Below are 21268 nucleotides of genomic sequence, written 5' to 3'. Positions count from 1 at the left end.
ATAGGCTCAGAGATAACATTGTATAGATTATCAGTCTTTAACTAAACTGTTTGGACAGTTAATACCTTGTTTTCCCTTCCACTGGATGCAGCTAAATGTTCGTTCAGTTGAGAAAACAAGGGACATTATTTTAAGAGGAAATGGGTCTCTAGCCCAAGGATATGCCTCATGACATAGGCATATCAACCTTAATTTAGAATTTCCTGGTTCTTGCTGACTTAAATGATTTATGTAATCTCAGAATACCATTCTATCTCAACATTCTGCTCTATACTTAGTTTCCTTTCAGAAGTGTCCAAAATTGCCACTTAGAAAGATATGAGAGGCAAAGAGCACAGTATTTTAATTCATGAGAATGTTTTCTTTAGAATTCATTAAGTACATTTTGAAGTTTTCCCCTCTTATTTAAGCACAGTTAATATTAGACACATAAATATACCTAAAATAGAAGTGCCTATAGTGTTAGTTCTAGAAATTGCTAACAATATTAGTAACAATAACCGACCATTGTGAAATACAGGTTATCCCTTGGTATCTGCAGGGGATTGGTTCTAGGACTCCTACTCGTACGAAGATCCAAGATACTCAAATCCTTTATGTAAAGTGGTGTAGTATTTGCATATAATCTATGCACATCCTCCCATATAGATTACTAGATTAGTTATAATACCTAACACAATATAAATGCTATGTAAATAGTTGCCAGTGCATGGAAAATTCAAGTTTTGCTTTTTGGAAATTTTTGAAACCTTTCTTTCCCAAACATTTTTGATCCATGGTGGTTGAATCTGTGGATGGGGAACAAGCAAATATGATGGGCCACCTGTCCTTAGTGTGTACCCAGTCCTGACCTAAGAACATTGCTCAGTCTATTTCATGTACATCAGCCCAGCTCTGTAATTGTCTACCATTAGGCTTTATACACAACTGAGGTTAATCTTTATTTTGGATGTTGATTTCTCTATTATTATTGATATAAACTTAATTAATTTACCTGATCTCTGGATATGAACTTTTTTTATTGGTTCCAACTTTTCTGTAGTGAAGAATTATCTGCCAGGTTTCATTGTGACTTATTTATTATGTATTAGAGAGAGTCCATTGTATCATAGGATTGTGTGCAGCTCTAAAGTAAGTTTAATTTATCCTCACACCTTGATGGTAGGGAACTGGGAAAATAGCAAATAAGACACTTTTTTTGTGAAAGCTGCTGGAATAATCCATGCAAACATATGCACAGAAATGTGTTAACCATTGACTTCAAGTTACTTTTTATGGATTTTTTTTTGCCTTTAATTGTGTTAGGTAAAAGTTTCAAGCTACATTTTTCCATTGTTTTAGTTTAGAATACCTTTATCAGTGTAATTTCCTGTACTTTGACCTAAAATATGGGACACAGTTTCTAATCTCTCTGAATTACAAGGATCATGATAAGACTGTCCAAGGGTAACCTTCTTTGTTTAAAACTGCCAACTCAGTTATACTAAATAGTTCTCAACATATTTCACAAACAATATTATTTAGACTTTTCTAATTATCAAATTCATTTTAATGTCTGATCAAGAGTTTTCAGATGAGAGAATATTGTCATCTTAAATGAAGATATTTTATATGGAAATAAATTTAATATTTTCTGTTACTTATATCTAAATTCTCTAATTTTAACCTAAAATTTTAGATTACATACCATTTAATAAGAATAAAGCAAATATTTTACTGTGTTCACAAGATAAGTAGCACATGTATTAATCTCAAGGCTTTCATTCATACAGTTAAGAAAGTATTATATTGAGGCAAAGTATTATAAAATGGAAGTTTCATGGAAATATTCTGGTTTTGATAATTATTACATTATCCTAGAAATAAATTCATAAACTCTTAAAATATTGGGGAGTTGTAGAGTCATAAAGCAATTGTAATTATTGCTGAATAAATTTACTGATATATGCTTGGTACACAGTGCAGATCATTTGACCTGTAAATGGGTTTCATATTCCAGTGACCTGATGACCTTGTTGGAACTGCTTCATAAAAGTGAATGCTATTTGCAAGAGTTCCAGGTCTTACAGCTGTATGATAAGTTGACACATACTAGTTCATCATAGAAATAATTAGACAACATTTATGGATTGTGAATAAATATACACATTTCATAGCAGAGCTGCATACCTATAGTTATATGCTATATTTCCTGGAACTAAATTATTCTTAAGATTGAAATAAAAATCAACCAAAAAAAAAAAAAAAACCCTAACACAACCACACACACACAATAAAGCTTCCAGAAAGAAAGAGTCATGTAAATAAACTACTTTCAGAACATTGAACACAAATGGTTAGAAATATGAACTTTTCTAAGCTGAAAAATCTGGTGCTGGGCTTCCCTGGTGGCACAGTGGTTGAGAGTCCGCCTGCTGATGCAGGGGACATGAGTTCATGCCCCGGTCCGGGAAGATCCCACATGCCGCAGAGCGGCTGGTCCCGTGAGCCATGGCCGCTGAGCCTACGCATCCGGAGCCTGTGCTCCGCAACGGGAGAGGCCACAACAGTGAGAGGCCCGCGTACCACAAAAAAAAAAAAAAAATCTGGTGCTATGAAAGCCCACTAAATACAAGTCCCAACACATATGAATAAATTATAGAATGCTAAAATAATATATTTAGTGATTCATGATTGGGATATTTGATGCAAGGAGCAGAGAGAGAAGAATGGCCTGAGCTCTCTATTTTTCAGAATAGTACAAAAGTTCAGGGAGAATTTTGAGTTTCAATATGCCTACATGTATTTTCTAGATGTAGAGCAAATGCCCAGAGTCACTTAGACTTGACAGGAATGAAAAGTCATTTTCTTTACAGTAAAGTCCATATAGATGGCTTCCATGACCTGTAATTGCAACCGTAAGGTCTCAGTTCCTGAGATGAGAGCTGTTTCTTAGATGATGCTGCAATATTTTGTGCAAAACTAGTTGTATTTCTATGTTTATTTTTTCAAAGATGATGATTGTTATTGTCAGTTCATTTTTAACGTTATCACCTGATACATTTGTCATTACGAATTTGAATATAAAACCAAATTTTTCTTTTTTCATAATTCTAGCTAAATTTTAATATTTATTACTTCCACCGTCCACCTAGTCCACTAAACGTTTTTCCTAAAAAGGAGGCTGTCCTGCTGTTTACAAGGCTATAAAATCTTGGTATCATGTTCTCCTTTTGCCTCTGCAAGTTAATTGTTTACTCCAGGAAGTAGCATACACAGTGGACCAAGGGTGTTCAGATCCTTGATTTAATTACTTGCATTCCAGTTGATTTATGTAGAAGTGTTAGGCCATCACTTTGTAGCCATCTGTAATTTTGTAAGTATTTTATTTCTTTTTATCTTGGGCATGAAAGGTTTTATATGCTTACATAGAGCTATATCTCTGCTTGTTGGTATTTTTATCCAGATGTCTTCATAACTTTTTTCTCAATAATAATTGTGTATGAATTTGTGCCTCAAAGAATAGGAATTAAAAAAAAAAGAATAGGAATTAAATGTTTACTGATGGAGTTAACCGTAGGAAATGCAAAAAATTTCCTTAGAGAGTAATTCTATTTAAAAATATTATATATATATATTATATATATAATATATATATAATATATATATTATATATGTAATATATATATAATATATATATTATATATATAATATATATATTATATATATGGGTGTATATATCTTTAAAATCAAATTGCTTTCTAAGTAATATATACATATATTGCACCAGTTGATGAAACTTTTTTTCTTTGCATCAGTTGATAGAACTTTTCTTCCCCCAAACCTGTGGAATTTTAAGTCAAAGAGTTGAAGTATGTTGACCTTGTTCTATCCAGATCTTAAGCTTCTCTTTATCTCCTGCTGGTGAATTGAGCTGTGGCCTCCGTTAGCTTTATTTATTCATATTTTTCCTGATCCTCAAACTCCTAAGTATTTGGAACTTTATAACCTCTGCTTTGTTCTCTTGTGAATTGTCTTAAATAAACTACAAAGATTAAAAGCCACAAGTCTTAAATGAGGAGAAAAATCCTACCTTTTCAAAGATCTACTCAATCCTTGTTTATCCTAGAAATTTTTGTGAATAAACCAGTTCCCGAAAGTTATCTCCATAAATATTTTTCTCTGCATCAACATATTGACAAAATACATTAGATAAGAGACTATTAAATCACAGGAAATTAATAACTCTAACATTTTTTTTTAAAAAAGAATAATCAGACTTTACCTTGTAGAAAAAAAATCCTGTTACTCAACTAAACTTACCTTTATAAAGATTGTAATGAGTTTAAAGAAAAGGCGAAAGCAAACTCAAATATTCACAGAATCTTGAGAAAGAGTATTTTTCAATAAATAAAAGAGGAAAAAGGTGATCAAATTGTTCTAGAAGACTTTTGGCAAAGAGTGGACATGATTTCTGACACCTGAATAGTTAAAATTAACTTCAGAAATATAGGAGCTGTTTGTAAGCAGTTTATGTAACTCGACAGATTTTCCCTAGCAGAAGAACCCAGAGTATAGTATCTTTATTAAGGATGAATTATCTAGATATACAATATGTTTCTTAGAAATTCTTATCCTATGGTTGCCCAACAGCTTTATGTTAAAATATAAAAGTACACATGACATTGTGCACCAGTGAAGAAAATGCTATTCTGGGGCAGAAAATATGATTTTTCTTTCTGTTTGCACTGATTATCTGTTGTTTACCTTTAAATTATTTACCAAACTAATAGGTTGATCCATTCTTCATATCATCTTTGTTAGAAGAATCTCTGCAATCATTTTATGAAATGAGGATTTATATATATATATATATATTTTACTTTTTATTTTATATGAGACTATAGTTGATTAACAATGTTGTGTTAGTTTCAGGTGTACAGCAAAGTGATTCAGTTATACATATACATGTATCTATTCATTTTCAAATTCTTTTCCCATTTAGGTTGTTACATAATATTGAGCAGAGCTCCCTGTGTTATACAGCAGGTCCTTGACACATGTTCCAGGGAAAGTTAGATAAAATATTATCTAAAAATAGCCCAAAAATAGTGTGAACTTTTATATTTGGAGCCTTTTACTGATAATATTTCTTTCAAAAATTACTTTTAAAACACGGTACATACACATAATAAAATTTGAAAGATAATTATTTTCTCAAAGGCCATTAGTCAGATGCTTAATAGGAATTAAAAAGTATTTATTGGTTCTGACAAGAAATGTAAAAGTAGACTTAAAGCATCCATGACTAATGCCATACATCAGAAAATTTTATTACCCTTCTCTGAAAATTGGTGTCGGCCTCAATAAATTACTAAAGTGATAAATGTTTGGCTAGTAGTATGGTGTGACACTGTTAATGTTGAACTCTCAGGAATTATGTGACAGAAATAAGTAAATGTATAGAAAAATATCCACTCTCTGGAATATTTTTTTTCCTCTTTATTTTTGTAATTTAGCATTTCAACACCATGGTAAATAGCCCGCAGTATATAGATCATTTGTTCACCAGATTGTAAACATCTTTTCAGATCAGACGTTGACAGAAAAAGGATTATGGGTTTTGTATTACTTATAAAGAAAATTAACTGTGGCTAAATCATCTGTAAGGTGTGTTTGGAGGCATAATATATCAAATGTGCAGTTTCATGTCATGAAAATTTTGGTGCAGTTTAGTTTGCAATCAGCACATATTTCAGAAAATTTATTTTTTCCCTTCCATTTCAGGCATCAACTCCCAGTTGGCTTACAGCATTGCTTCTGGTGATAGCCTTGGGCAGTTTACAGTTGACAAGCATGGGATACTGAAAGTCCAGAAAGCTTTGGATCGGGAAAGTCAGTCCTTCTACAATCTGGTCATTCAAGTGCACGACCTGCCACAGTTTCCAGCCTCCAGATTCACAAGCACTGCTCAAGTCTCCATTATTTTGTTGGATGTAAATGATAACCCACCAACATTTCTTTCCCCTAAATTGACATACATTCCAGAAAACACACCTATTGATACCATTGTTTTCAAAGCACAAGCAAATGACCCAGACAGTGGCCCAAATAGCTATATTGAGTACAACCTACTGAACCCTTCGGGAAACAAGTTCAGTATTGGGACCATTGATGGAGAAGTGAGGCTCACTGGAGAACTGGATCGAGAAGAGGTTTCTAATTATACTCTAACAGTAGTGGCTACAGACAAAGGTCAACCATCTCTCTCTTCATCTACAGAGGTTGTAGTTATGATACTTGACATCAACGATAATAACCCTGTTTTTGCACAGGCCATGTATAAAGTGGAGATTGATGAAAATACACTTACTGGAACGGATATAATACAAGTATCTGCAACAGATGGAGATGAAGGTACAAATGGACAGGTCCGCTACAGCATTATTGATGGTAATGTCAATCAGGAATTTCGGATCGACTCAGTCACAGGTGCAATCACTGTGGCTAAGCCCTTGGATAGAGAGAAGACCCCTACTTACTTTCTAACTGTTCAGGCCACAGATCGGGGCAGCACCCCCAGAACTGATACCTCCACTGTCAGCATTGTTCTACTGGATATTAATGATTTCGTTCCCATATTTGAGCTATCTCCATATTCTGTAAATGTCCCTGAGAATTTGGGGACACTACCCAGAACAATTCTTCAGGTCAGTATATTTAAGTAAAACAATTATTGTGTTCATTATAAGACTCTCATTTAATTATAATGTACATGCTTCCGCCACTCTCTTCCTTCTTCTCAACCAAAAATGCTTACTTGCAGGTATAGCAAATCTTGAAAAGGACAGTTTTATGAAAGTTATACCTAAGGACTTATTGATTTCCTTGTAGATTAAATATTGCATTTCAGTTATATTCTTTTGTGTTTACTCATGTTGCACATATTTATGCATTTGTGTATTTTTGAATTTTGTTTCACTATAACAGTAATATCTGCACATGGTAAGAAAATAAAATGATGTAAAAGTTTGAAAACTATTACAAATGTTGTTCTCCCTTCCCTCTTTACAAATCCAACTACTTGGATGAAACTACTGTTAAATTTTTTTGTGAAGCCTTCCAAAAATTCAATGTATGGTTTTTATGCCTAGTTTTGCACAAATAATGCATAGTACTCTGAACCTTTTTAATTTTTTACTTGAAACTTACAAACATATTTGAAACCTTTTAATCTTGGAACATATGGCTCTACCTCATTATTTTTAATGATACACTTTATTTCATGATATACATTTTGTTAGTTTTACTCGCATTCATGGTGTGTATTATTCTCTCCTATAGGTCGTGGCAAGAGATGACGATCAAGGTTCTAACAGCAAACTCTCATATGTTCTATTTGGTGGTAATGAAGACAGTGCTTTTACTCTCTCATCTAGTGGAGAGCTTCGAGTGACACAAAGTTTGGACCGTGAAACAAAGGAGCATTTTGTCTTAGTGATCACAGCTACAGATTCAGGTAAGTCTGTAATAATCTTGTTCAGCTGTGAAGAATTTCTTCATAACATAAATAAATGGAAGTATTTTTGTCTACCATTAATTTAAATATTTGTTGAAATTTACTAATTCTTGGAACTCCAGTTGTAGCTACATCATTTATAGAACATATATCACTTTATGAAATTTATATGTAAGTGGTAAGAGCTTAAGCACATTACAAGCAAAGCTCTATTCCTGTAAAACAAAATGTGTCCTTGCCTGGAAGGATGCCCCAGTACCTCTGGGGGTGACTTGATGCTCTACCACTTGAGCTGCGGGGCATTGCAAATATTGGGTTAGCCAAAAAGTTCTTTTAGGTTTTTTGCAGAACAAAACCCAAAAGAACTTTTTGGCCAACTCAATACTTTAGCTTTGAAAACATCCAAATTGTTCTAACAGGTCATAGAGAAAAGAGAGTGGGTCCAGAGTTTTACTTCATTAGTTCTTTAGGTTCTACAAAATTGTATGTAGCCATAATAAGCATTTGATAAAGCCTCACAGAGCTCCAAAAAGAGCAGTGAGAGCCCCGGGTTCTCACTGAGATAGCAGTGTAATGGACTACCATGGAGAGAAAGAAAAGCAGCATACGTTAGCTTTTACTGTTTGGAAATAGTCATTATATAAAATTGTATAGCAAGTAGCATAAAATGCAATCTATTCAAAAAAGGAACATTACTGTTTACCACTACATTACTTTGCATATATTGACTCTATTCATAAGTGTTGATAACTTCTAATTAAAAACTGAAACAACTAAAAATTTGTTAAAGAACCATTATGCCTCACAGAAAGTAGATATTGCTTAAATATTTTTTGAATGAATGAATGGATGAATGAACCATTGATCTACAAAAGTATCAGGGAATTATGAAACATTGTCTTTATGTAACACTCATTTATAAAAATTGTCACAACTTAGTATTTTAAGTATTGAGGAATTTAGTAATGTTGGCATATTTTAAAGTTTTGTTGAAGTTGTTTTAAGCCAAGGCAGATTTGTTTGAACCTCAAAGTACTGACTTTTTTTGTATCTGTATATTCATGTAAATATGTGGCTCCTGCTATAGAAGAACAATTCTGAATGTTCAAATGAACTGTTTTTACTGTGGTTGAAACGTTTTTGATGAATATAATATATCAATTTTTTTATATATAACCAGTTTCGAAGTATACAATTTCATGTTACCACTTCTCATTAAAAAAGGAGATTTTAAGATTGAGTAATAATAAATGCATGTTAAGTATTCAAATGATAGTGCCATTGCTTATTAATCAAGGTGGCTCTGTCTATATATTATTTGCCATTTGCTTTTGGAAGTGTAATCATCTGAGACTATTATTTCACGAAAGAAAAAACTATTCTCTATATTTTTTAATGGTTGTGAATGACCATATTACACTTCATGCAAACTATAAAATCCCAGAGAATGATGAACAGAATGTAGTGTGGTAACCACATAAAACTTAAACAAGTTGATCTGAAACATGTTTCATTATATATGTAGGCAGTGCTTCTTGGTCAGTAGGTAAGCATTTTCATGTGAAAAATGCAGTCACTGCCACATTGTTCAAATCAATCCAGTATTGATTCAAATCAATCCAAGAGTCACCTGGAGGGAAGAGAGGATGAAATGGAGTAGAAACTGGTAGAGGGTCAGATATTTAGAACCAAGGTTTTATTACAAAAACACCCCAGTCTCAGCTCTCCTCTCCAGTTCCTGGATGTTTGCAGTCAATTCTAGGCATGCACAAAAACAGCCTTAGTGGAGGTCAAGTGGGGGGGCGGAGAAACAAGAACCAGGAGTCTGGTCACTAAGGCATCAGTCACTATAAAACTTGCTGCACAAGATGGTGTGTCACAAGTAGGTCATCCCAGAGTGAGGAGCAGATTGTGACTGTGAGAATGTAGTGCAGGGCAGGGCACAACCCACAGAAGTTCTCCATCAGAGGATTTGTACTTTGGAACATTCTAAAGTCAAAAGCCATGGTAGAGAAAGAATGTAATCATTTAGACAAGAGTGCCTGTTTTCAATCAAATCATTCTGAGAATTTAAAAATCATTTTGTGTGCCTACAAAGCTAAGGGGATATTGTGAAGGGGAAGGGAATACTTGTGTTTTTTTTTAATGCTTATTTTTTTGACATTTGGCAATCTGAGTCATGCAGTTCGTCAGGTTTTACAGATATTAACCCATTTCTGCGCATTACTTTTCGTTATTATCTCAAAGACTTTGGCACTTTTATTTCCACCTTACTTACAGTAAACCCCACCTCACAGTGGTTAAATAATTTACCCAGGATTACACCTCCAAGAAGTAGAAGAGCAGGATTCAGACCCTAACATATCTGACTTCCAAGTTTACTGTATATGAAGGTTTTAGTGTGGAGGTAAAGTAAATTTTGAAAAATATATTCATTTTCAAAATCATTTTATTTGCAAAGTAAACCCAAGACTATTCTATATAATATAATATAATGATAAAAGCTTTGAATATGAATTGATCTTGATTTGAATTCTGGTTCTGTCATAATTTTCTCCATGATTCAGGCAAAAAGTATCATCTCTCTCAATCTCAGTATCTTTCTCAGTAACATGGGGATAATAGTAATTACAAAATATTTTATTACAAGGTTTAATTGATACAACATATGTTAAATTACTAAATATGCCTACCACATCATGTATATAATAATTTTAAAAAATTGTGATCCATGCACTTTAAACATTTTAAAATTCTTAGAAATATTTGCCCTGTTTTTTACTACATAAGTATTCTTATTAGAAAATATGTGAATTGCTTTTAAAAAGCATTTTTTAAAAATTGCAGTTCATATTTTTACATTTTATACATTACTACATTAAAAATTTTTATTGTGGTATCAGATTTTTTTTCAAACTTCCAAAGAATATATTGCATAGTAAGTGAGTGCTTAGCCACTTAAAAACTGTAGTTCAGCCAAATTATGGTTAAGGAAGCCTTTGTGGGCTAGCCAGCAAGCTTAACCATGACTTGTAATGCTGTTTCTCCATCAATATGACAGCACAAAATGGACATTTCATTAGGAAAAAAAGAAAGAATGAAAGAAAAAGAAAGAAGGAAGGGAGAGAGAGAGGAAGAAAGAGAAAGAAAACTTGAAATGATAGACTTAAAATTATTCTCTTCTAATACTCATGGGTGAGTCAGCCTGTTCGGAGGAACTATCGCAAGTAGGAGGTTCGATAGAGCCTTGGTCTAAGTGAGCAGACTGCATAAGAACCAAGTCCTGGTTCCAGGGAGCTGAACTGTGTGCATTCCTGATGCCATCAGTCTCGATCCTGGGGAAAGTTGTGGATCTAGAATTCTTAATATAAGGACAAATAATGCAAGTGCAACTCTAATTTCTTTGAAGGACTCTTGCCATTAAATGAAACACGTGAAGACCAAGTGTGTGTATATTCCACCCAATATTGAGCTAGGAGAGTTAGAGTTATAGAGAGTGAAAATTCATATCATCAGTAAAATGAAAGTATCTGGAAGTTTGTCATTCAGGCCTTTAAATATGGTGCTTAGGAGCATGGTGGGAGACATAAATGAGATTCAGGGACACTGGTGCCTTGGTCACAGTATTTTGACAGTCTTGGAAATTAAAGTATTGCTTGAATTTTGCCCCAAAGCACAGATTTTTATGAGTGCTTTTTTTGGGGATTGCCTTGAAATGGACTGGTGTTTATGAGGCCACAGGAGTATAAGTATTCAATTAGGTGTCTGAAGGTCATTTCATACAGATCACATGTAAAGCAATCAGAAACTGTGAAGTAAGTTGACTAGATGCTTTTACAATTATTAAAACTCATATATGACCATAATTTTATAGTCAATTTTTTTGCATACTTTTGGCATCATCGATATCCACTTGTATGGAAGAATGCGAGAGTTTCAGATATTGGGCTTCAGAATCTGCAGTTTAATCCTATACTCCAGGAATGAAGTCTCTAACACAGGATTTAGAATACTTATTCACTGCTATGATTTAAAAGTCAAATTGGTAGATGACATGAGAAAATTCAGAAAAATATGGCAGCTTTTTGGTCCCAGATGCGATGTTATTCTCAAATTCGCAGTGTTCTAAGAACCAGGGAAATATCCGTGTTCTAAAGAAGGAAAAAATTTGACAGTTTTATTCCTTAGCTCACAAATCACTTTTGCTTTGCTCTTTTAAAATTCTTACCTGATGGCAGCCCAAAGATGGGTCAACTTTGGCAATATGGCAGTGATTGAAGCAGCAGCTTACTTTTATCAGCAGATCTCTAAATCTTTGAATATTTTTGGAGAAAATACTAGCATTCCACTATCATCATATTTTTATTCACTGACTGCATGGCTATAGAGTAGGACATCTGGAAACTCTCTGACTACTCCTGTCTACTGCTTAAAATGAGCTGCAACCACGCTATCCTATGTGTGTGGGACCGACTGTTACAATGTTAAGTAATAATACTAGGACAGAGTATAATAATTCTACCTCATTGTTTTTCCTATAGGATTTACTTACTAAAGATTAACTTAATGACTACAACTCAAAGGTGATATTTTGTTTATCTGGTGTAATGAAAAGTATGGATATTCTGCCTTCAGTCTGTATTACTCATTGTTACTTCTTCTAGAAATGTGTACCAAGTGGAAACTCCTAGGAGGTTGAGGCTTCACCTAGGTGTAGTCATGCAGGACCTGCAGAGAACCCAGCTCTCCATGGTTCCTTCTAAGAGGGGAGCTGGACCTAAAGCAGTTAATGTCCTTAACATGGTTTGGCATTCTGTTCCCAAGGACCCTTCCTTACAAAAGTTTTCTTTACCATTTTCTCATAAGTGCAATAAATAAAAGAATATGTTTTAAATATAGTAAGTAGCAGGGAATTATCAGGGAACCCAGAGCAGTATACTTTCAAAAATTAATTCTAAGAATTAATTACAAAATGGAAGTATATCCTAAAGGTAAATACATAACTTTATAGTTAAAAAGAGGCTCAAATCCCACCTCCGCCACTTTCTAGGTGCATGACCTTGAAGAAGTTACCATTGTGTTCATATCTATAGAATAGAAACAGTAATTCCTATGTGAAAAACATATTGGAAGGAATAAATATGGAAATGACTTATTTTAGCTATTAATATTAGTCAACATACTTGCTGAACATCTTAAGCTCAGTAAGGCCAAGTAAAATTTTTTGACTTCTGTCCACCCTAATCTCCATAAATTGTTCTCTGTCCCTGATTTCACAGTTGCTAAGGGCAAATCTTGTTATCACTCTTCATTCCTCTTTCTCTGTACTCCACATTCAACAGGTCCATTGACAAGTAGACTCTGCCTCAAAAAATGTCCTGAATTTATCCACTTTTCTTCATTTCCACTACCACCACTTTAGTCTAAGCCAGGGCTAATGTGAGAGCTTCCTAATTGCATTTCTTCCAACAGTACCTTCTCCAACAAGCAACTAATGAACCTTAAAACTATAACTTAAATCGTCGTGCCCTGTTGCTTACTTAGACGCAAGAGGGAAGAGATATGGGAGCATATGTATATGTATAACTGATTCACTTTGTTGTAAAGCAGAAACTAACACACCATTGTAAAGCAACAATACTCCAATAAAGATGTTAAAAACAAAAACAAAAAACCCTTCAATGATTTCCAAGAAGAAAAACTATATTTCTTACCATTGACCACATGGCATTAAATGACCTGACCTCTGCCCACCTATTTTATCATGTGCCACCACTGGCCATTGTCACCTCCTGACTCTGTGTTCAGTATCTTCATGTTGGTTTGGCTGAAATTGGCCAGTGCAGGAGTATTTACACCACAGAAGTCAGCAAACTTACAAATCAGGTGACTTGCTTCTGGAGAGCAGTTGCTAAATATTTATTGCAAATTGCCAGTGCCAGTTAACCTGGCCCCTTTATAAAGGCTAACCTTTTCCTGCCCTTGGCCCTTTGCATTTGCACTTGTTTTCCATTCATGTCTTGGTCATTTTTTCATTACCTCTAGGTAAAAAGTCAACTTCTCAGAGAGGACTTATCTGACTACCAATCTATGGTCCCACTTCCCATCTCTCCAGTGTCTCTATCAATTTAGCTTGTTGTGATTTCTTCTTAACACTGGTGGATATCTAAAATTATATGCTCATATAGAATATAATTTATCTGAGAATGTATAGTTTGTTTACCCCATTAATAGCTGCCATCCTTCCAGTAGCATGTAAGCTTCCTAAGTCTTGTTCAAAACTGAATTCCCAGAAACACTTTGAACAGAACCTGTCACATAGCACATGCTTGATAATACTTATTGAATGAATGAATGACTTAATGAATGAAAAGTGATGATAATTAGTTATCAGTTAATCACCATCCTGTTATTTTAATATGTAATTATTATTTCACATTTATTTGCCATACTTATATTTATTTTGTTATTATGTATTTAATCGCTTGCAGATTTTTCAAAGGACCTACCAGAAGGAAAAGTGACAATATTTTTTAACTCACAACTGAAATTCCAGAAGCTTTTGCTACATTGGCTGTGGTCATTCAAATTGACCCCTGCTTTGAAAAGCAGTGCAAGTGTTTTAAGGCTGTGTGGTGTTTAGTGTGATACGATAAATTGCAGTCATATGTAAGGACCCGCTGAAGCATTTTATGGCTTTAATTCACTTTCAAATGCTTAAAATACTGCTTGAGCTATATTCTTATGACTCTCCCCTGAACCTTCCGTCTCTTATTCAATTCTGTTATCTTGTAGTTGTTTCTAGGTAGGTCTTATCTCTACTTTGTGCTGTGCTGCCTACCTTTTCTTAATCTGGTTCACTAACTCAAAATCTGCATAAACAGACACTGTGCTTTTGAAACATTTCAGCATTTGGCGATTCTCTTAAATCTGGGTTTCCCAAAGCAAAAAAGTGTGAGCCTTCCGTATCTCCTAAATACCCAACACCTTTTTAGCCACAAAAAAATATATCCTATATGTGGTATTTGGCTTCACATAGCTTAATACTAAAGGCCTATGATTCTTCACATTAATGTAATATGAAAACATTTGCTTGTTTTGAGTTTTGTTATGAAGATTTTGGTATTTAGACAAGCTATTCTAACAGATATGTATCTATATATGTAATTTTCCAGGTCTCTTAGAATTTTTTTTAACCTTCCATGATCTTCTGCCCTCACCAGTAAATTCAGAGTCTGTGAGCCATTAAAACTTGCTAGTACTCTTGCAAGGAATTGAATTATATACAAGAAAGCAGTAAAACAAAATGATGTGATAATAAGGGGTTATTGCAGTTGTAACACAGTGTGTAATATGGAAGGATTTTAAAATAGAACTAGAAATGAAAAAAAATCTAAACTAGAAAAATCTGAATTCAAATGATAATTTCATAGCCAGTAGACTTCTTGGAGATGAGCCAGTCCATTTCCTTTATTTTTGAGAAACAGAACAGAAGCCTGTGATAATTCAGCAGTTTGCCAGAGCTTTGCACACCCAGAGAGTGGCAGAGTCGGGAGCAATATCCAGGACTTCTGCCTTTCCACCGAGTTCTTGCTCACTTATACTGTATCCAAAAAATCAGGATCTTATGACTGTCTGCAAAACGTAGATTTCCAAAAACGCGATTTTAAGAAAACTTTTGTTCTTTGCATCTTCTATGCTATTCATTGTACTCTAATGAACAAAACGTTCTACGGTTATTTTTCTTTTTCCGAGTACATAAATAAATGTTTCAAAATATTTTAAGTGAAGTCAAATCAATTGGAATCCGTAATTTCAATAGTGATTGTTTGAAAATGAGCTTCAATTTAGGCACTGTTCAAATTAAATTGTTAAGTAGGAGAAGATATAAAAAATTCATTAGACTTTACAGGTAGAAGATGATAATATTGCCAAATATCCCTGCCAATTGTCATTTTGTATGTATTAAAACCAAACTATGATGGTAATTTAATAGACCTTATGAGTGAATTATGATTAGAGTCAGTGAGACTCATATGCTTCTATGGGCTGTATTGATGTGTAAAAAGCATCTTGACAATGTTTTGTCAGAAAATATTTATGGAGCAGTCTCTCCCAGGTTTTCTTCTAGGAACTGCAGATACAGCGGTGGAAAAAATGACAGTCTCTGTCTTCACAGAAGTTACATTCTAGTCAGAAAGATAGACAAAATATAATATGTAGGCCTAGAGTTATATGAGATGCTATGAAGTTAAATGAAGCAGGTTAAGTGGCTGGCAAAATCGGAATTGGAGGTATTATTTTTGATAGCACAGTCAGGACAGTGAAAGGCGAAGAACTGGGTAAACTTGCAGTTGAAACAGCCCGGAGGCAGAGATCAAGTTGGCTATATCTAAAGAAGAGCAAGAGGGCGTAGATGGCTGCAACAGAGTAAAAGAGAGGAAGAGTCTTGGAAGATGAGGTAGGCAGAGGCTGGATCATCTAAACTTTTTAGGCCAGGGTAAGGAGCTTTAATTTTATTCAAAGAGTGAGGCCAAGTCTCATTAAAGCTTTGGACAGGGGAGTGACTGGGGATTTTGTAGAGATCTGGCTTTGTGGAGAAGAGATCTGGTTTTGTGGCAGTGGTGAAGACAGCAGTGGGAATAGAAATGGTGATTTAAAGGCCATGACAGCAATCTCTAAGAGTGTTTGAAATTAGAGACAGTGTGGAGGTGCTGTGAATGAGCTAATATTTTATACATTTTGAAGGTTGAGCCAATAGGACTTGATGATGGAACTGGAGGTACAGGACATTAGGAAAAGAGACAAATCAAGCATGAGTCCTAGAATACTGGCCAGAGAAATTTGAGGATGTTAAAACAAAAGTTTTTTTTTTTTTTTTTCTCCGCACCACGCGGCGTGTGGGATCTTAGTTCCCTGACAACCAGGGATGGGACCCACATCCCCTGCAATGGAAACACAGAGTCTTAACCACTGGGCCACCAGGGAAGTCCCACGAAAGTTTTTTAGGGTGGATTATCCTTAATTATTTTTTGGATATATTGTATTTTAGACATTATGAGATCTCCAGTGGAGATGTCAAGTAGATAGATATAAAAATTTAGTTCCCAGAAAAGACGTTTGAGTAGAGATACAACTTGGGCAGTCAAACTTTAGAGGATATTCATTCTGTGCATGCTGAGTGCTTGTATATACCAGAGTTTATACTATAGTATCTCATTTAATCTCATAACTGCCTTGTAAATTGGATTCCAATATTAGGGATTAAAAGTAAAACAAAAACAAAACTGAGAAGGTTTGCAACTTGATTTAGGTGTTCAGCTGTTAATCAGTGGAAATAGGATTTGAAGCCACTAAACCTGATCAAGGAGACCATATTTTTAACCATTACTCAGTTTCCCACAGATTAGCTTATTTACCATATTACGTTTTATGTAAAACATGTTTAAAGAGTTTATTCTCTTTGGGTTAAATATTATTTTTATATTAAAAAGAGCATTGGTTTTTGCACCAAAGGGGAAAAAAAAAAAGGAAAGAAACAACTTTTGGCTCTCTTTCATTAAGACATCAAGTAAAATAAGAATATTCATGAATTCAAAATCAAAGGATTGCTGTTCTCATCAGATCAGGAAATGCATATCCAAGGGTTTTATAGAGTGCAAATCAAATGTTAAATATTATACTAAGAATATACAGTATATACAATATAAACATACATGCACATACAATAAGTCAATTGGGCTGTATGTGTATTTGCATTTAATTTGGGGGTGGGAGATTAATCTGTGTACCAATTAAATACATTACCTTTATTTATCTGTTCTCAGTCTAATATACTAAAGGAATATAGAGATATTCTGGCTATAGATTGGCCAAAAAGTCTGGTAATGAACTGTCTATATGTTAGCATAATTAATAGGTCTGAGGGGAAAAGTTCAGTTATTAACATTCCTAATTAAAGGCATTTATCATCTGACTGAAACAGGGAATAAATTTCATTCTTATGCAGGGATTGGAAATTACTTTTTGATGGAGGGGATACATGATGCTTTTGCAAAAGTTAATCCTAAAATCTAAAAGGGGTAATCACTATGCTTTATTTTCTTGGTGAGGATATGATGACATTTAAATTAATACTATCTGTCACACTGTTCAGCTGAGAGGGTCACAGCATTGCAAATGTCTCTATAATCAAAAGAGAGGTCAGAAATGTGGCATATCATATTTTAGATCTGAAGAGAGTTGTTTTTTAACTCTTCCAGGAAGATTGCATTTTGTCAGTGTTATTTGTGGGAAGATGTTGAAGAAGAGCTTGCCTTGTTTGTTATGAAAAACATTTTTAATAATGAAAATTGCTTGAGAACTTTCCATAAGGCACCAATGATTTCATAAATCAGATTGTGCTAGGGTAATCTTCAATTACCAGAAATCACTTGCATTTCACTTAATTATATATTTGAGTTGAAGGAAGTTTTGGTTATTTCCATTGGAGTATTTGTCTTAGATGAGAATTTTGTTTCCAAGGTTGATAACTGGTTATTGTTTTACTTCCTCTTATTTCTAGTAAGTTTTTGTATAAAATCTTTTAGCAACTAAGTATTATCATAAATCATTTATTTAAATAATTTTCTTTAAATCAGATACTCTTTAGTAGGAACAGTTCTTCCTACATAGAATTTCATTTGTATATTCATAAGATAAAAATACAAAAAGAAAGATGATCTAACTTCTGAAACTCCACTAAATAAGATCTAGAATTGCCATCATGTGGCATAGAATTAAAATTTGATAATTTCAGTCTACTTTTCATTTACTCAATTTAAGCTATAAATCTGAGTAGACAAAGGAAACCCAAGTTTGAAATGGAAACAAGCAATTTGAAATATTAAAGAGAATGTTTATAGTACCTAAAGGATAAATATTAAATATAATATAAAATAATGTCAGCTTATTATGAGGAAATTTTTTCTTTTCAAAAATCTTCTAAATTTTATATTGTTAAAACTTGGTCTTATTTTGTGGCCTATTTTGATAATTATTCCATAAGTATATTAATTTGATATTTTCAGTAGGCAAGTAGGCAGGAAGCAGGTTGTATTTCAAACTTGGTGGTAGCCTCTCGTATTTCAGAGTTTCAACGTGTGTTGAGAGGTTGTTTTTTAAAATGTTCTCCAAAAAGTAACTCCTCATGACATGCTTTGTGTGGGGGATAAAATATTTAGTTTCCATTACATTTTATTACTTTATAAACTCTTTTTATAAATAGATCTTTATTGGAGTATAATTGCTTCACAATACCGTGTTACTTTCTGTTGTACAACAAAGTGAATCAGCCACATTCATACACATGTCCCCATATCCCCTCCCTCTAGAGCCTCCCTCCCACCCTCCCTATCCCACCCCTCTAGGTGGTCACAAAGCACCGAGCTGATCTCCCTGTGCTATGCTACTGTTTCCCACTAGCTATCTATTTTACATTCGGTAGTGTATATATGTCAATGCTGCTATCACTTTGCCCCAGCTTCGCCCTCCCACACCGTGTTCTCAAGTCCATCCTCTACATCTGCAGCTTTATTCCTGCCCTGCCACTAGGTTCGTCAGTACCATTTTTCTTCCTTTTTTTTATTCCATATATATGTGTTAGCGTTCAACATTTGTTTTTCTCTTTCTGACTTACTTCACTCTGTATGACAGACTCTAGATCCATCCACCTCACTACAAATAACTCAGTTTCATTTCTTTTTATGGCTGAGTAATATCCCATTGTATATATGTGCCACATCTTCTTTCTCCATTCAGCTGTCGATGGACATTTAGGTTGGTTCCATGTCCTGGCTATTGTAAATAGTGCTGCAATGAACATTGTGGTACATGGCTCTTTTTGAATTATGGTTTTCTCAGGGTATATGCTCAAATTTATATATTCATATAACATAAAATTTACCTTTCTTACCATTTTTAAATGTACAGTTCAGCGGCATTAAGTACATTCATATTGTGGGCCACTTTTCAGTCTCATTTTCATAACATTACTAAGTTCTTTCTTTAGTTTTACTTGTTGACTCTATTTAGTATAGTAATTTATATTAAGGAAATACAGTGTTTTTGATAAAGATTCCTGAGAAATGATTAAAAATAAAATGTTACCTACTGTGTATATACCTAATTTATATAAACATATTTATAAAACTAATATATATAATATATAATATAATATATTTATAATATAATATAAAATGAAATTTTTAAGATAAAAACTGATGGTCATATTTAAAATGTTACATACTTACTTGCTTCAAGTATTTTTTGGATTTAAATCTAACCACATAATTTAATATTAATATTGAATGGCTGCTTTCAATATATTTTCAGGGGATGGCTTACTTACTGTGAGAAATATGCATTTACTGCATGGGTAAAAAAAGAAGCTAATACCTTATTACAACAAACAAGCACCCAGTCGGGACCCTTTCACCAAATGTTTGATGTCAAGAACAAAACGGCTTTATTGCAAAGCAACAGATTTCAGTTAAGCAAAAATACTATTTCGGCTGAATAGTTGTTCAAGTTTCAAGAAAGTATGCTTAATTTATAGGGTCTAACAAAAAATGTAAAATGTCTGCAGTTTGAACATTAATTAGATGGTTAGACTCATTCATTACACTTATTAAAGATGTATTTTCTGATACATTTGCCTGAAACATTTTCTTTAAAAATTTTTTTTTAAACATCTTTATTGGAGTATAATTGCTTTACAATGGTATGTTAGTTTCTGCTTTATAATAAAGTGAATCAGCTATATGTATAGATATATCCTCATATCTCCTCCCTCTTGCATCTCCTTGCCACCCTACCTATCCCACCCCTCTAGGTGCTCACAAAGCACCGAGCTAATATCCCTGTGCTATGCGGTAGCTTCCCACTAGCTATCTATTATACATTTGGTAGTATATATAAGTCCATGCCACTCTCTCACTTCGTCCCAGCTTACCCTTCCCCCTCCCCGTATCCTCAACTCCATTCTCTACATCTGCGGCTTTATTCCTGTTCTGCTCCTAAGTTCTTCAGAACCATCTTTCTTTCTTACTTTTTTTTTTTTTAAGATTCCATACATATGTGTTAGCATACGGTATTTGTTTTTCTCTTTCTGACTTACTTCACTCTGTATGACAGACTCTAGGTCCATCCACCTCACTACAAATAAATCAATTTCATTTCTTTTTATGGCTGAGTAGTATTCCATCGTATATATGTGCCACCTCTTCTTTATCCATTCATCTGTTGATGGACATTTAATTTGCTTCCATGTCCTGGATATTGTAAATAGAGCTGCAATGAACATTGTGATATGTGACTCTTTTTGAATTATGGTTTTCTCTGGGTATATGCCCGGTAGTTGGATTGCTGGGTCGTATGGTAGTTCTATCTGTCGTTTTTTAAGGAACCTCCAAACTGTTCTCCATAGTGGCTATAACAATTTACATACGCACCAACAGTGCAAGAAGGTTCCCTTTTCTCCACACCCTCTCCAGCATTTATTGTTTGTAGATTTTTTGATGATGGCCATTCTAACCGTTGTGAGGTGACACCTCATTGTGGTTTTGATTTGCATTTCTCTAATGATTAGTGATGTTGAGCATCCTTTCATGTGTTTGTTGGCAATCTGTATATCTTTTATGGAGAAATGTCCATTTAGGTCTTCTGCCCATTTTTGGATTGGGTTGTTTGATTTTTGGATATTGAGCTGAATGAGCTGCTTGTGAATTTTGG

At 34.0% G+C, this 21268-nt stretch overlaps 1 protein-coding gene across 1 annotated transcript in view; it reads left to right on the top strand.

Moving 5' to 3' along the window:
* Positions 1 to 21268, top strand: part of FAT4 (FAT atypical cadherin 4) — a 170625-nt gene that overhangs the window by 87092 nt on the left and 62265 nt on the right. The window contains exons 5-6 of the mRNA XM_082611324.1: positions 5767 to 6689; positions 7324 to 7498. Coding sequence (XP_082467450.1) covers positions 5767 to 6689; positions 7324 to 7498 — 1098 coding nt within the window. The remainder of the gene's footprint in view (positions 1 to 5766; positions 6690 to 7323; positions 7499 to 21268) is intronic.

This window comes from Mesoplodon mirus (genome assembly GCF_964341445.2).
Source record: "Mesoplodon mirus genome assembly, chromosome: 2".
Lineage (NCBI taxonomy): Eukaryota > Metazoa > Chordata > Mammalia > Artiodactyla > Ziphiidae > Mesoplodon > Mesoplodon mirus.
Note: the sequence above shows the minus strand (reverse complement) of the source record. Positions and strands in the feature narration are given on the sequence as shown.